At 43.7% G+C, this 17,963-nt stretch overlaps 1 protein-coding gene across 1 annotated transcript in view; it reads left to right on the top strand.

Annotated features, from left to right (window-relative positions):
* The window catches only part of cpne4b (copine IVb), a 308,216-nt gene extending 290,655 nt beyond the window's left edge, over window positions 1-17,561 (top strand). Inside the window, exons 15-16 of the mRNA XM_080215148.1 lie at window positions 3,365-3,601; window positions 17,125-17,561. Coding sequence (XP_080071274.1) covers window positions 3,365-3,601; window positions 17,125-17,256 — 369 coding nt within the window. The 3' untranslated portion in view covers window positions 17,257-17,561. The remainder of the gene's footprint in view (window positions 1-3,364; window positions 3,602-17,124) is intronic.
* The last annotated feature ends 402 nt before the right edge of the window (window positions 17,562-17,963 follow it).

The raw sequence follows: 17,963 nt of genomic DNA, 5'->3' as shown, positions 1-17,963 counted from the left end.
TAGCATGGCCAGTCCACCTAACCCGTGTATCTTTGGACTATGGGATGAAACCAGAGGAAACCCATGCTGACACAGGGAGAGTGTGCAAACTCCACACAGATAGTCAGCCAAAGCTGGAATTGAACCGGGCTCCCTGGCGCTGTGAGGCAGTAGTTCTAAGCACTGTGCCACCCCTATATCTTGAAAATTTTAATCAAACCGCCCCGTGCCTTTTTAAATGCTAGGGAATGTGACCATAGTTTGTGTAACCATGCAATAAACAAATAACTGGGCCAGACTGGAGGTGGCATGAGAAATGGTGATTGACAATGGGGAAATTGGCAGCAGACAGATGGTGGCAAGATTTTGTTTAGCTACAAAATAAGCATGAAAAAAAAATCAATTTAAATGCAGTATTGATCCTTTGAGAGATTATCAGGGCAGGTTAGCCGTGAGCATTGCCTGGATAACAAATTTACAAGACTTCTGAAGACAGCATTGTATGTGCATCTAACATCACTTCATCCGAAATAATTACAGAAATGCTGATGGAAGTGGGTGGGAATAGGTTGAGATATTGGCTAATACAGTTAATAGCTCACCGAGGCCTGGGTTGCTTCCTGTAGTTTGGAGGGAAGCCAGTGTTATTTTATTATTTAAGAGGAACTGATTATAAATTTTAAGTGCGTGCACTCAACTCGAACATCCTGATTCATCCGAAACAACAGCCCAATAACTCTCCAAGATCTCTTCTAATTCTGGCCTCTTGACCATCCCTAATCCTAATTACTCCTTCCTCGTGAAGGCCAGGCTTTCATTTACCCAAGACCTAAGATCCTGAATTTCCTCCTTAAGCCTCTCTCCTCTCTACCTCACTGCCAGTGGGCTGATGAATGGCAGATGGCTTTTAATGTAGATAAATGCAAGGTGATGCACTCTGGTACATCGAACCAAGGCAGGGGACTTACTCAGTTAATGTTAGGGTGCTGGGCAGTGTTATAGAACAAGATTCAGGAGTACAGGTTCACAGCTCCTTGAAAGTGGAGTCAGAGATGGATAGGCTAGTTAAGAAGGCATTCGGCATGCTTGGTTTCATTGGTCAGAACGTTGAATACAGGAGTTGGGACATCTTACTGAAGTTGTAAAAGACATTAGTAAGGCCACACTTGGAATATTGTATAGTTTTGGTCACCCTATTATAAAAAGGATATTATTAAGTTAGAAAAAGTGCAGAAATGATTTGCTGGGATGCTACCAGGACCTGATGGTTTGAGTTATAAGGAGAGGCTGGATAGATTGGGATATTTTTCCTTGGAGCATAGGACGCTTAGGGGTGATCTTATAGAGGTCGAAAAAATTATGAGGAGCGTAGGTAAGGTAGATAGTCAACATATTTTTCCAAAGCTAGGGGAGTCTAAACTAGTGGTGAGAAAGGAGAGGTGCAAAAGGGTTCAGAGGAGTAGTTGTTTCATTCAGAGGGTGGTGAGTGTCTGGAACAAGCTGCAGTAGTAGAGGTGGGTACAATTTTGTGTTTTAAAAAGCATTTAGGCAGTTACATGGATAAAGATGGGTATAGAGGGATATGGGCCAAATGCGGGCAATTGGAACTAGCTTAGTGCTGTGAAAAAAAGGGCAGCATGGACAAGTTGGGCAGAAGGGCCTGTTTCCATGCTGTAAACCTCTATGAATCTAAGACTCCTCTTTTACGAAGCTCCTTAAAAACAGAATTTCAGTTAGCTGCCTGAATATCTCCTGAGATATCGTGGGTGGAGGAGAGGGTATTGTTGTCATATTTTGCCTTATTGGGCTCAAGTGAAGAATCTTTAGATAGTTTGTTACGTCAAACGTAAGTTATTGTTATTGTCCAAGTAATTCACCCAGTTACATTGAAGCAACAGCCTACGTCAGTTAAAAACTGCAATCATATTTCCCCTCAAGGCTGCAGAGTGGGGATGTGTCGGCATTGAGTGGGTCTCTTGGGGATAAAACATACAAATTGGCAAATGTAATATTCCCAAGTTTGCTAACTTCACAAAACTTAGTGGTGTGGAAGAGGTTAAGAGGCTGCAAGATGATTTAGATAAGTTGAGTGAGAGGCAGATGCAGTATGATGTAGGTAAATGTGAAGTTAGCACTTCAGATAGAGAAAGAATGGCAGAGTATTATTTAAATGGTGATAGATGAGAAGTGTTTATGTACGAAAGGGACCTGGGTTTCCTTGTAAACCAGTCACTGAAAGCAAGTATGGAGGTAGAGCAAGCAATTAGAAAGGCAAATGATATGTTGACCTTCATTGCAAGAAGACTTGAGTACAGGAGCAAGGATGTCTTGCTGCAGCTGTATAGGGCATTGGTGAGGAAGGCAAATGGCATGTGTGAGCCTTTGCTGCAATGAGTGTAGGAATTCTTGCTACAATGTTATTGGTCTTTGAGGAGACCACACCTGAAGTATGGTGTTTAATTTTGTCCTCGTGCCCGAGCAAGGATGTACTTGCCTCAGTGCAGGTGCAACAAGATGGACTGCTGTGATGTAAGGTCAATAGGGACTTGATCGAGGTACACAAAACAATGAGGGATATTAATATGGTAGACGGGAAGGAATCTGTTCCCCAGAGGAGAGAGTTCAATAACCAGGGGCACAGGTTTAAGGCGAGGGGCAGGAGTTTTAGGGGGGAATTTGTGGAAAATCTTTTTCACCCAGAGGGTGATAGGAATTCACTGCCTGAAAGGGTAGTGGAGGCAGAGACCCTCACAACATTTAAGAAGCATTTAGATGAGCATTTGAGATACAAGGCTACAGACCAAGTGCTGGAAAATGGGATTACAATGGATAGGAACTGAGAATGTTGGTTGGATTGCTTATAGATTGAAGGGAAATGTCTCCTCTGGGCACCAAGTGTAGAAAAAAAATCTTCACATTCTTTACAAACAACTTGTTGTGCTTTTTGTATATGTAAAACGCAGAGGGAATTTTCCTCAGTAATATACCATACAGAATACAGCATCGAGAATCTCAATTCTTTTCACTCAATAAACCTTTATGGTCTGGATTCCACAGTTTAAAACAGCAAATTGGATACACGGGTGAAGTGAGAGTTTTTTTTCAACAAGATATTGAGGAGAGGAGTTAAGTTGCCCCTTAGTGTCCCAAGATGTGTATGGGGTAAATATGTGGAATTATGGAGATAGGGAATGTAGGATGCTCAGTTAGAGAGTTGAATGAGCTCCTTTTGCACTGTTGGGATTCTGTTATCCTGTGATTCTGTGAGAGTGCACGGCAATGGGATTAATTGGATGGCTCTACTAGAGAGCCAGCATAGGTACCAAGGGCTGAATGGCCTTCTGCATCATTTTGTGATTCTAAATGTGTTTCTTTTCTTTGACAGCAATACTTCATCCTTCTGATTCTGACAGATGGCGTCATCACTGATATGGCTGACACCAGGGACGCCATTGTCCACGCCTCCCACCTTCCCATGTCCGTGATCATCGTTGGGGTTGGAAACGCTGATTTCAGTGACATGCAGATGTTAGATGGGGACGACGGGATTCTCCGTTCCCCAAAGGGCGAACCCGTTCTACGAGACATCGTTCAGTTTGTGCCATTCAGGAACTTCAAGCATGTAAGTGCGGACGTGGAGCCTTGGTTTGATCCTGGCCCTGGAAAGATTGGTTTATTTTCTATCTTTAAATATAGAATTGAATCCCTACAGTGCAGAAGGAGGCCATTCAGCCCATTGAGTCTGCACCGACCACAATCCCACCCAGGCCCAATCCCTGTAACTCCATGTATTTATCATGCTAATCCCCCTGACACTAAGGGGCAATTTAACATGGCCAATCAACCTAACCTGCACATCTCTGGGCTGTGCAAGGAAACTGGAAGAAACCCACGCAGACACTGGGAGAATGTGCAAACTCCACACAGACAGTAACAGAGACTGGAATTGAACCAAACTCTATGGCGCTGTGAAGCAGCAGTGCTAACCACTGTGCCACCATGCTAGCCATATCTTTTAGGATAAAGGGATGATTTTTTTAGACCAAGATGAGGTGAAGTTAATGCACTCAGAGGGTTGTGAATCTTTGGAATTCTGTGCCCCAGACAGCTGTGAAAGCGTAGTCATTGAATATGTTTCTCAGGGTGTTAAGGGATATGGTTTTCTTTGGTCTTCTGTCTCTCAGTCAGGACACAACTCTGCTATTCTGAGAGTGGACGTACTAACAAGCCCCTGAGAGAGCAGCAGCTAATGGCCCACATCTGAAGTGAACTGGGAGTGGCAACCTGTAACGAGGCACATCGGGAGTAGATAGATAGTGAGAGCAGCAACCTGACCCTCCAACTATGAGGGAGAGAGTAGGAGTAAGCAACATGACTCAACTGGAGTCATTAATGAGCCAGGAGATATTGTCACTGAATTCTGGAAATAGCTTTGCATTCCTACTGGACATGTATTAAGATGCAGATTTTTTTTAAAAATAATTTGTGACTTGTGGGCATTGCTGGCAAGGCCTACATTCAGTGCCCATCACCAGTTGCCCTGGAGAAGGTGGTGGTGAGCCGCCTTCTTGGACCGCTGCAGTCCACGTGGTGTAGGTACACCCACAGTGCTGTTAGGGAGAGACTTCCAGGATTTTGACCCAACAACGGTGAAGGAATGGCCGATATAGTTCCAAGTCAGGATGGTGAGTGGTTTGGAGGGGAACTCTCAGGTGATGGTGTCTGCTGCCCTTGTCTCTCTTGACGGTTGGGTTTGTGAGTTTGGAAGGTGCTGTCGATGGAATCTTTGCGGAAATGTTTTTTGTTGTAAAATGAATTCATTATTTCAGGTTGAAACCCGATTTACGTGGAGTACTTATACTGTGAATTGGGTACTTCAAAAGATAAGTTTCTAATTTAGCAGCATTGTTCGGTGTTAGTTATTGAAATTGTTCTCAAGGGACACTCTAACATAAAGTGACATGCTAATTAGGTAAGTGTCTGAAGTCTTCCCATTCTTCAAGACTGGCACTGGGAGATTGTGGATTGTTGAAACTTAGTTGATAGAAAAATGGAACCTGTTTTTGCTTTAATGATGTTATAAATTCTAATTGTTTCTGAAGTGAGAGAGGAATTATCATGGAAGATATGTGTCACAATGTGGATAGAGTGAATCCCCGAAGCACGTGACTGAACCAGTTCTGTGACTGGACTGATTGATCAGTGGCCTGTGATCCAATGGTCAGTGTTCTGGGATTTGATATTAAGTTAATCAAATTTATTGGTTGAAGTATCTGTCTGCAAGACCCCAGTATGAACCCGCGTGAAGGCAGGTTGACATGTTCTCACAGGCACAGGATTTTAATGAGTCCAGGAACCACAGTGTCAGCAAAATATAATCTTGCAGATGGCAATTAAATGTAGAACTGTAATGACATTGATAAACATCTGTCTCATTGATCGGCTGGAGATTATAATGAGAGAAGAACTTTATAGTCAGAATTCCAATAGGAATGAAGCACACTTCACTCTGCCTTTCAGATCTAACGTTAGACTATAACATCACTGCAAATCTCATAACACTCGACCAGCAATAGAAACATAGAAGATAGGAGCAGGAGGAGGCCATTTGGCCCTTTGAGCCTGCTCCGCCATTCATCACAATCATGGCTGATTGTCCAACTCAATAGCCTAATCCTGCTTTCTCCCCATAACCTTTGATCCCATTCGCCCCAAGTGCTACATCCAGCCGCCTCTTGAATACATTCAATGTTTTGGCATCAACTGCTTCCTGCGGTAATGAATTCCACAGGCTCACCACTCTTTGGGTGAAGAAATGTCTCCTCATCTCTGTCCTAAATGGTCTACCCCGAATCCTCAGGGCCTGTGGCCCCAGGTTCTGGACTCCCCTGCCATCAGGAACATCCTCCCTGCATCTACCCTGTCTAGTCCTGTTAGAATTTTATAAGCCTCTGAGGAACCCCTGCACTCGTCTGAACTCCAGTGAAAACAGTGCTAACTCAATCTCTTCCCATACATCGGTCCCGCTATCCCCGGAATCAGCCTGGTAAAACACACTATCTAGTCAGTTATCCCTTTGCTGTTTGTGAACCCTTGCTATATGCCATTTGTCTGCTGTTCTCCTCCACATGGGCACACTAGTCCATGTCTATGCAGTCTCCCCTTCCTTTTTTTCTCTTGCTCACTCCTTTATTACGCTTCCATCTAGAATTGCTTATACTCGGAAGTTAACTAGTTATATTCGGAAGGTATCTAGACCCACCCCTCCCCCTAACAGGTGTGACCCTGCTGGATTACCACATAACCCATCAAAATTCAACAGCCCAAATCCCAGTCATGCCCAGACCACACTGCCACGACTGAGGCAGATTGCCAAGTGCTGGCAGTGGGCATTGATACGGAAGGGACTGGAAAATCTCAGCCAGAGTTTTCATTTATTTATTAGTGTCATGAGTAGGCTTATATTAACAGTACAATGAGATTATTGTAAAAATCCCCTAGTCAATACACTCTGGCACCTGTTCAGGTACCCCGAGGGAGAATTTAGCATGGCCAGTGTACCTAACCAGCACCTCTTTTGGACTGTGGAAGGAAATAGAAACATCTGGAGGAAACCCATGCAGGCATGGAGAGAATGTGCAGATTCCCCATAGAGGATCACCCTGGCTAGAATTGAACCCAGGTCCCTGGCTCTGTGAGGCAGCAGTGCTCACCACTGTGCCACCCCTGCTGAGCAGTCAGAGTTTTGAGTGAGGCAGGCTTTGAGGAAAAGGGGAAATGGTGCAACCTCCCTGCTGGCACCAATGTCAACAACAAAGATCTGGGGTGGGCTCCTCCTGCCCCCCCCCCCCGCTCCGCGTGCTTCTCAATAGCACAAGGCAGTGCACTCTTCACCTGTGGCGGGATTCTCTGGTCCCGTCACTGTCAATGGGAATTTTTATTGAAGCCACCCCCACACTGCTGGGAAACCCATGGACGGGGGTGCACTGTCGGTGGGATCAGGGAACCCTGCTAGCATGAACGGCCAGAGATTTCTGGCCCTGGTGACTGACCGCTCAATAGAACCTCCAGGAATCGAGCTGTCTCAAACAGCTGTCTATACTCAATAGGAAGAGATGGTGGCATTGGACTAGTAATTGAGACACGGTTCAAATCCTGCCATGGAGGCTAACCAAAGTTAAATTCAATTAATAAATCTGGAGTATAAAGCTCGTCTCAGTAATGGTGACCATGACAACTATCATTGATTGTCATACGAACCCATCTGATTTGATTTGATTTATTGTCACATGTATTAACATACAGTGAAAAGTATTGTTCCTTGCGCGCTGTACAGATAAAGCATACTGTTCATAGGGAAGGACAGGAGAAACTGCAGAATGTAGTGTTACAGTCATAGCTCAGGTGTAGAGAAAGATCAACTTAATGTGAGGTAGGTCCATTCAAAAGTCTGATGGCAGCAGGGAAGGAAGTGTTCTTGAGTCGTGACCTCGGACTTTTGTGTCTTTTTCCCGATGGAAGAAAGTGGAAGAGAGAATGTCCGGGGTGTGTGGGGTCCTTAATTATGTGACTGCTTTGCCGAGGCAACGGGAAGTGTAGACAGTGTCAATCGATGGGAGGCTGGTTTGAGAGATGGACTGGGCTACATTGTTGTTTTTGCCATCTTGGAGAGAGGAGGAATCACACCAAACTGTGATACAACCAGAAAGAATGCTTTCCTTGGTGCATCTGTAAAAGTTGGTGAGAGTCGTAGCTGACATGCCAAATTTCCTTCACCTCGTCTGTAAGTAGAGGCGTTGATGGGTTTTCTTAATTATAGCGTCAGCATGGAGAGACCAGAACAGTTTGCAAACTGGAAATGTAGAAACCTGAAGCTCTCGATCATTTCCACTTCATCCCAGTTGATGTAGGCAGGGGCATGTCCTCCACTCTGCCTCCTGAAGTTGATGACTATCTCTTTTGTTTTGTTGAAACTGAGGGAGAGATTATTGTTATTGCATCAGTTCACCTGATTCTCTACCTCTTTCCTGTACTCGGCCTCATCGGTGTTTGAGATCTGACCCACTGCGGTTCATTAATTAGTTCCCTTTTGGCGAGGGAAATTGTCCTTTCCTCGTCTGGCCATTGTTTTCTCCCACTCCTCCCTTCAGCGAGCTCCCAGTTTTAACAAGATGTCTTCAAGAGACTTCTGGGAAAAATTGGAGGAAAGACATTCTGCAGATAACTTTAAAAAGCCCACCTTATTCACATTCAAACGGAAGTGCAGACTGGATGAAGTCCTGCAGGCTCCTGCCATAAACATTTCCATATCTGCTTTCTCCAAAGATTAAACTTCAAAGTCCACCACAATCACACATGTGATAAATAAATATTTAATGATTTGTACAGCACGGCCTTAAGTATGCATGGCTAATAAATGCAATGTTCCCACTTTGATTAATAAAAAATGTAATAAATACCATACCTGCAGAATATTCGAAGAGCTTTTCAGCCTATCACACTCAGTAAGTGACTGCTTATGTTAGAAAAACATATCTAACGTGAGACAAACTTCTATCTGTGCCTCCGTTGAATAGTCCTATTCTATACAGCGTAAAATAGCGGGATATTTGGGGCGAGGAGTAAACAGAGCTTTGAATAAGTTAATTCAGGACAAAGCAAGGCTGAGCTATCTGAGCTGAGGCACAGTCAGCTGCTGTGTGAATATTTCAAAAGATGTCCAGTTCCAAGCTCTTAATGTTTGATTTGCCAGTGGCTGTTTTCGCAGTGTGATTTCAAAGGGTATGTGCTTTGGTAGCTCCAATTTCAGGGCTTTTAGCAACCTAATATCCGAACATATAGACATATCAAATTGTAGTAGTGTAGGTTACTCGAACCTGCTCTGCTATTCAATAAGATCATGGCTAATCTGTATCTTATTCCATATTCTCCATACCCCTGATCCCCCTTACTTAACAAGAATCTATTTCCCTCCACCTTAAAAATATTCAATGACCCCTGTGTCCATTGCCTTCTGAAGCAGAGAGTTCCAAAGTCGCACAACCCTGCGAGAGAGAAACATTCTCCTTGTCTCTATCCCAGATCCTTAATTTTTAAACATCCCCTCTTAGCTCTGGACTCACCCACAAGAAAAAACATCCTTTCCAGGCCCACCTTGCCAAGGCTGTTCAGGATCCTGTGGGCTGGATTTTCCGATCTCGTTCCCACCTCGAGTGAGAATGAAGAATTTGGCGTTCCAGCCAAAACAACGTTCCCTTTCAGCAGCAACATCGCAGAATCCCAGCCACGGACGAGGATAGAGGGTTTCGGTGTATGTACCTCAATGAAGTCACCCCTTCACTCTTCTAAATTCCAGTGGAAACAAGCCCAGTCTGTCCAACCTGGCCTCACAGGACAGCCCATTCATTCCAAGTATCAATCCAGTGAACCTCCTCTGAATCAATGCATTTGCATCCTTCCATAAATAAGGGGACCAAAACTATTCACAGTATTCGAGATATGAGACGGGATTTTACAACCTCGCTGGGGCAAGGCTCGTAAAATCCTGCTGGAGGCCAATGGAGAATTCCATTCTGCGATAATTCCGTTCCGGCACTGAGACGAGTGAGGTGGTAAAATTCCAGCTATGGCCTCAGCAATGCTCTGTATAACTGAAGCATAACATTTTATAGTCACAAAAAAGCATTGCATACCATTAGCCTTTTTGACTATATGTCGCACCTACATGTTAATTATTTTGTGACGAATGTACCTCGGCACTGTGCCACTGTTCTCCATTTTAGTAAAACTCTGCTTATTTATTCGCCTTTCCAAAGCGAATAATTTCACATTTTCCCACTGACGGGCATCATCGTGGGCAGTAGAGAAACATTTGCAGAGGAGTTGACTTCTAACAGCTCTCCAGATTTCCCTGGTCTGCCCGTGGCAGTGTTGGAGCTGGATGAGAGGCTGTTTTCCCCCAGGCTGTGAGATCTAAAACATGAGGGGCACATTCTCTAGCCCATAGAGCTGTGTATGCTGCATTGTTGAATAGGTTTAAATCCAGTGTCAACAGATATTTGGTCTGTCGGGAATTAAGAGATAGGGGGAGTGGGCAGGAAAATGGATTTGAAGCCCAAGATCAGCCATGATTGAGTGGAGTAGGCTTGATGGGCCGAATGGTCTACTCTTGCTTCTAATTCGTATTTCTTATTTTTCTAAATCCTTTTTTGTGCAAATTGAAATGAGGGCCACAATGCATCCAGTGCCAGTTCTATTCTCCATCTATTTGGTTCTAACAGCATGCCTTCTTTGCAGTATGTGAGGAGTGACCCCTAAGTCCCTGCAGTCATGACCTCCATAGATTCTTAACTTACACAGGAATAGTTTAGTACAAGTTCACATTGAACTGCAGAGCCTGGAATTGCCAAACCTCATCTATTTTGCTTTGATTTGTTATTGAGTTTTACAAGTACTGACACAGTTGACACACTGCAATTGAATAGGGTGTTGATGAGGCCACACCTGGAGTATTGTGAGCAGTTTTGGTGTCCTTATCTGAAGAAGGATGCCCTTGCTATAGAGGGAGTACAGTGAATGTTTACAAGGCTGATCTACAGATCTGTCATATGAGGAAAGGCTAAGTTGGTTAGGATTGTGTTCACTGGAGCTTAGGATCTCTATGAGAGGGGATCTCATAGAAACTTATAAAATTCTAACAGGATAGATTCAGAAAGAATGTTCCCGATGGTGGGGGAAGTCCAGAATTAGGGGTCATAGTTTGAGGATAAGGATAAACCTTTTAGAACTGAGGCGAGGAGAAATTTCTTCACCCAGAGGGTGGTGAATGTGTGGAATTCACTCCCACAGAAAGTAGTTGAGGCCAAAATGTCATGTGACTTCAAGAAGAAATTAGATAAAGCTCTTGGGGCTAAAAGGATCAAGGGATATTAGGAGGGGGGTGGGGGGGTGGAGGAGGGGTTGGGATATTGAATTTGATGATCAGCCATGATCAAAGTGAATGGCAGAGCAGACTTGAAGGGCCAAATGGCCTCCTCCTGCTTCTAGTTTTTATGTTCCTGTGAGTTAGTCAGCATAATGGCAGCTTGGGTTATTTCTTATTTCTAGTGTAGTGATTAGATATGGCATTGGTTATGGAACTGTATCGGTCTACAAGCAGAACGACAGTTTAGCCATTTCCATTATTCAGCTGCAGTCTCAGTTAGGGTGTAGGGATGTGTCATTTTATGCAGTTTTTATTCAGGGATTCTCTGATTCCCCCTTCACACTCCGAGAACACAAGGGTTTCTCCCTCACAGAAATGTAAGTTTGTGCTGGGAACTGTGCATAGGAACATCGGGGAGACGGTGGCATAGTGATAATGTCACTGGACTAGTAATCCAGAGGCCCAGGCTAATAGCTTCAAATCACACCATAGCAGTTAACAAATCTCAATGATAAAACCAGCCTCAGTGACCCTGAAACTGTCATTGATTGTTGTAAAAATCCAACTGGTTCAATAATGGTGACCATGACAGCTAACATATTAATGGTGACCATGACAACAATCATAGATTATTGTGGAAAAAATCCCATCTGGTTCACTGATGTCCTTTAGGGAAGGAAATCTGCCTGATCTGGCCTACATGTGGCTCCAGACCCACAGCAATATGGCTGACTCTTAAATGCCCTCTAAAATGGCCTAGCCAGCCACTCAGTTCAAGGGCAATTAGGGATGAGCAATAAATGCTGGCCTTGCTCACATCCCAGGAAAAATTCAAATGTAACAGTTGAAATTATTCGCGCTGGCTTTTAGTGCCCAGAAGGAAGCTACCCACAAAGAACTAGTGATCTCTGTGACATGGATCTCCCTTTTCCAGTTCAACAAAAAGCCCGAGATGCCATTCTGCAGTAATTGCAAACTTAGTAACCAATTAAAAATCCAGTTAAACCTCACAGCAAAACTAATAACAGGAAGAGAACATTTTCATCAATTCAGTGATTTCTAACTGATTGAAGGCTGAGGGATTTTGGAGAGCGCTACCTCTGGAGAAACATGGAATCACTGACTGTAACTTCTGGATTTACATAAGTAAATCTGCATTAACTTCAGTTTTTTTTAAAGTTTATTTATCAGTGTCACAAGTAGGCTTACATTAACACTGCAATGAAGTTACTTTGAAAATCCTTGAGTCATCACACTCTGGCGCCTGTTTGGGTACACTGAGGGAGAATTTAGCATGCCCAATGCACCGAACTAACATGTCTTTTGGACTGTGGAAGGAAACCAGAGCACCCAAAGGAAACCCATGCAGACATGGGGAGAAAGTACATATTCCACACAGACAGTGACCCAAATTCGTAATTGAACCCTGGTCTCTGGCGCTGTGAGGCAGTGGTGCTAACCACTGTGCCATCATGCCAACCCTGTTTAACCCTTGCAGGCACAGATCCCAGAAATTGCAGTCGGTTTCCGAGGAGTGATGATGACAAATGTTCTCAGGTTGCAACTGTACAAAACTCTGGTGCAGCCGCACTTGGAGTATTGCATACAGTTCTGGTCGCTGCATTATAAGAAGGATATGGAGGCATTGGAAAGGGTGCAGAGGAGGTTTACCAGGATGTTGCCTGGTATGGTGGGAAGGTCTTATGAGGAAAGGCTGAGGGACCTGAGGTTGTTTTCGTTAGAAAGATGAAGGTTGAGAGGTGACCTAATTGAGGCATACAAGATGATCAGAGGGTTAGGTAGGGTGGATAGTGAGAGCCTTTTTCCTCGGATGGTGTGGCTGAACACGAGGGGACATAGCTTTAAATTAAGGGGTGGTAATTACAGGACGGATATCAGAGGTGGGTTCTTTACTCAGAGGGTAGTAAGGGCGTGGAATGCCCTGCCTGCAGCAGTTGTGGACTCGCCAACTTTAAGGGCGTTCAAATGGTCAGTGGATCGGCATATGGATAACATTGGAATAGTTTAGGTTAGAGGGTCATTAGATTGGTTCCGCTGGTTGGCGCAACATTGAGGGCCGAAGGGCCTGTACTGCGCTGTAATGTTCTGTGTTCTAAACGCTGACAGCTTCACCATCATTGCGAGCGTGTAACCTAGGCCAAATTTTCTGAGCGGTTGTACAAATGAGATGGAATCATTTCAGAAGGCGAGAGAATTCGGCATAAAGAACTGCGCTCAATTACATTATACACCAAATTCACTGAAGATCTCTCCTACTCGGAAGAAACATGCCAATGTGAATAATCTCAATATTGCACCGGAGACGTGTCATTTAGTGAGAAAAGAGATTCTGTTGACATAAACATCTGGTTCATTTCTGAAGAGCTGCAGAGAATTAGTCTGTATTAAGGTCTCTGCTGATTGAGATTAGCGCTGTTTTTAGTGCTCAGTATCGACCTCAAGCAGTCAATGACGCTTTTAATTTCACAAGGGGTTTCACAGTGAATTGATCCATGTGTTAAGGTGCCAGATCTGATACTCCAGGGTATATTATGAAGCCAATCTAGGCCCCAGCAATTTCCTATTTTGGCATTAATGTGAGGAAAGGATGCTTCATTCCAGCAGTCATTCCACTGACAAATTAGAGATCTTTTTAGCAAAACTAGCACAGTTTAAGTATAACAAAATTAAGCGGTTTAACTCTTGAGAATCATAGAGTAGGAGTCAGCAATTCAGCCCCTTGACCCTGTTCCACCATTTAACGCGATCGTGGCTGATCTCATCTTGGCCTTAACTCCACTTTCTCGAACAGGCACCAGAGTGCGGCAACGAGGGGATTTTCACAGTAACTTCATTGCAGTGTTAATGTAAACCTTACTTGTGACAAAAATAAACTTGCATCGTTTTTGAGGCATGGTGCCTCTTTATCTGTCCTTGATAGGTTAAATGTTCTTGATCAATAAAGGGATCAGGGGTTATGGAGAAAAGGCAGGAGAACGGGGATGAGAAGAATATCAACCATGATTGAATGGCGGAGTGTGTTCGATGGGCCGAGTGGCCTAATTCTACTCCTATGTCTTATGGGCCTCCCTTATCTATTAGGCTGCACCTAATCTCTGTCCCGCTATCTGTTCCTTCTACAATAAACAGCCACGTCCTTTGGGGTGTTTTGCTAATTCAGGTCCTTGAGTGCGATATTCATCTATCTTACCACCATGAGCCCCCAAGATGTAAAGATTCAGTCGGGTAACAATGACTGCCAATGCAAATGTGTAGCTAGTGGTATCTTTTATTCCAAGTGCATGGATATTAGTTATAATGCCTTTAATCAATTCATATTTGTTTAATAATTTATTGTCCCCAACAAAATAAGCATCGAAGTGTCAAATTCCTGCCTGTTGTGTGCACAGTGGCACAGGGGTTAGCACTGCTGCCTCACTGTGCCAGGGACCGGGGTTCGATTCCCGGCTTGGGTCACTGTCTATGTGGAGTTTGCACGTTCTCCCTGTGTCTGCATGGGTTTCCTCTGGGTGCTCTGGTTTCCTCCCACAGTCTGAAAGATACACATTGACCCAAACAGGCAGTGGAATGTGGTGACTAAGATATTTTCACAGTAACTTCATTGCAGTGTCAATGTAAGCCTTACTTGTAACTAATAAATAACTTTACTTTTATTTTACTTTTCCCCTCTCTTCCTAATTGATAGCGAGTGAACACCCTGTCACCCGTAGGATTTCACCAGTGGACGCACTACTGCAACGAGTGGGATTGGGATATGGGAATGGTCCCGATGCTGGAAGCTGTTCAAAGTGCAGAAGATTTCAGCTATTGTATTAGAGAGAAATCCTAGAAGTGGGAAAGAGACTTGCCTTATCAAACAATACTTCCTGCACCCCACACCCCACAGTTTAGATAATGCTGCAAAGACATTTACATTTGTTCGAGGAAGTCTAGATTTTGGATTTTCTAATTTCAGCCTCACATTAAACGAACATTTCAGGCAGTGTGTGGCAAATATGGATCTTGAAGTAATTGGCTTCTCTGTACTGATGAACCCAAATGTATTCAGTGCAAATTAATGAGTTTTCAGAAATTTCACATGTGATGAATTGTGTTGTTAATATATGATTAAGGGGGGACTGCTTTAAGATTCAATGTTTTGTTAGGAACAGTCAGTTTGTCTGGAAGGAAGACAGCAGATGCTGGAAAGCAGGATAATTACTCATTTTAGCCATGTAAGTGTTTATTTAAGAACATAAGAAATAGGAGCAGGAGTAGGCCATCTGGCCCTTCGAGCCTGCCCCGCCATTCAATAAGATCATGGCTGATCTGTCGCTGCTCAGTTCCACATTCCCGCCCTCTCCCCATAACCCTTTAGCAGAAGGCTTAGTCAGCTTTGGCATACCAAAGAAAAGGACCCTTGGGATGTTTTCTTGATTAATGTAATGGAAAGCTGAGTTACAGAGGGTTGTACAGTCATGTGATACTAGATATGGGAGGAACTAGGATTGCAGCTCAGAAAAACCACTTTGAGTTCAGTTGCTGCAGAGGATTCCTAGAATCCCTACAGTACAGCAGGAGGCCATTTGGCCCATTAGGTGTGCACCAACCACAAACCTACCAAGCCCTATTCCCGTAACCCCACATATCTACCATGCTAATCTAACTAGGGTCAATTTAGCATGGCTAATCAACCTAACCTGCACATCTTTGGAATGTGGGAGGAAACCAGAGCATCCGGAGGAAACCCATGCAGACACAGGGAGAACATACAAACTTCACACAGACAGTGATGTGAGGCTGGAATTGAACCTGGATCCCTGGCGCTGAAAGGCAGTAGTGTTAACCACTGTGGCACTATGCCAGTTGTTTAAAGATAGCAGCCTTTTACACAGTTCTCTCTCCTGTGGGATCAGGGGATGGGGTGGAGTGAGAAGTTGTTGATCACTATACGAGTAGGTGGAACTGATGCTGGTGACTTCCAGGCTCAATCTCCCAAAGAAATGAGCGACTAAAGGTGTACCTTAAGAAATATAGGAAATAAGAATAGTAGGCCATTCAGCCCCTCAAGCTTGCTCACCCACTCAACTAGATCATGGCTGATCTTCTATCTCAACACATTTTCCCGTGCTATCCCCATATCTCTTGATATCTTTAACGTCTAGAAATTGATCAATCTCAGTCTTGAATATACTCAATGGCTGAGCTCTGGGGTAGGGAATTCCAAGATTCACCAGCCTCTGAGTGAAGAAATCCCTCCTCTTCTCAATCCTAAATGGTCAACTTCTTTTTCTGAGTCTGTGGCTCCTGGTTCTAGACCCGGGGAAACGTCCCTTTGGCATCTATCCAGTCGAGCCCTGTAAGAGCTGTGTATACTTCAGTGAGATCAACTCTCATTCTTCTAAACTCCAGCGACGAGTGTGAGGGCACACACACACACACACACACACACACACACACACACACACACACACACACACACACACACACACAGATTAGCAACAGGAGCATTGGAGACATGATATGGAGAGAGATTTTCACACAGCAGGCATTTTAAGATTTGGGTCGTGCTGCTTGGGAGTGTGATGGAGACAGGTTCAATCGAGATATTCAAGGGAGATTTGGATTGTCATCTGAAAAGGAAGAAGCTGAAGAAATGGCACTAGGTGCATTGCTCATTCATAGACGCAGAGACAAAGGGCCAAATGATTTGATTTGATTTATTATTGTCACATGTATTGGGGTACAGTGAAAAGTATTGTTTCTTGCGTGCTATACAGACAAAGCATACCGTTCATAGAGAAGAAAACGAGAGAGTGCAGAATGTAGTGTTACAGTCATAGCTAGGGTGTAGAGAAAGATCAACTTAATGTAAGAGATTAAATTACAGCAGTGTTAGAGAGTTTAAAAGAATTAGAATGAAGTCTTAGAAATGTAGAATGAAAGTAAAAGAGAGAATTAGATGGTATGCTAGGCACAGCTCGCAAGAAGTCACCTCACTCCAGAGTGGCTCCCTTTGGTGCTGTAAAGAGTCTGTAATTCCAGCAAAATGAACACCAATTGATTTTGCCTTCCCGTTGGTGAAGGGTGGGTTGTTATCACCACTGGAAATCCACCTCCAGGAAAAACACGCGCAGCCAAAGCTGCCTCGTTGCGGCTGTGAAAATCCACCGATCCCCCTTAAACAGGACGGACCATTAACCTGCTTCTTTTCTCTGCAGGCGTCTCCTGCTGCCCTCGCAAAGAGTGTCCTCGCTGAGGTCCCGAACCAAGTGGTGGACTATTACAATGGAAAAGCAATCCCGCCAAAATGTCTGTCGGACTACGAGTCTTCCCGAACACTCGCACAGTAATCCTTTAGTGAGCGTTTACCTAGTACAAATTACGATGCATAGCGCGTCTCAATGACGTTTAAAATGAATGAGAGAAAATATTCTGCATGTGTAGCCACAAGGCTTGCATTCTTTTAACCTGTGGTACTGTTGACAGATTTTTACAAGATGGACTACTTTGCATAACAGCATGTCGCCTTGAATCGTATCAGTATCTGTTTTTTATACAGATTTATTGGGATTTTACTAAATTTCTTAATATTCTTACACTGCAAAGCATTTTGGAACATTTATTGAACGTTGATAGTGAGCAGTATTGGCTCCATCTGTTACCAATGATGGATTTTTCAGATGCATGCACTGTCTTTTGCATGTCTATAATAAAATGACACTGTTTTCCAACTTTTGTCCTTTTCTTGTGTGGCTATGGGCTCTCAGCATAAGCAGTTTACACAATGTCAGTTCAATCTTGTAAACAGAATTGAGTTGGGTAAATACCTATCAAAGGATGTAACTAAAGATACGGATAAAGGCCAAGGTGCTCAAAAGAGATCTGGAAATACTGTGCTTCTGTTGCTGTGAGGACCATGTCGAGGTCATCTCACGATGGAGCAATATAAATTGGAATGTTACTTTAATATCCTGGAGATATTTCAACAGTTCGACTTTTCAACAGTTTAGGTGAAGTGTTTTGTCTCAGGAATCTGAATACAATAAACATGTCACCA

This window comes from Carcharhinus amblyrhynchos, chromosome 2 (genome assembly GCF_965287045.1).
Source record: "Carcharhinus amblyrhynchos chromosome 2, sCarAmb.v2.hapA, whole genome shotgun sequence".
In the NCBI taxonomy this organism is placed as follows: Eukaryota; Metazoa; Chordata; class Chondrichthyes; order Carcharhiniformes; family Carcharhinidae; genus Carcharhinus; species Carcharhinus amblyrhynchos.
The sequence above is the reverse complement of the archived record's forward strand: the minus strand, read 5'-3'. Positions and strand labels throughout refer to the sequence as shown.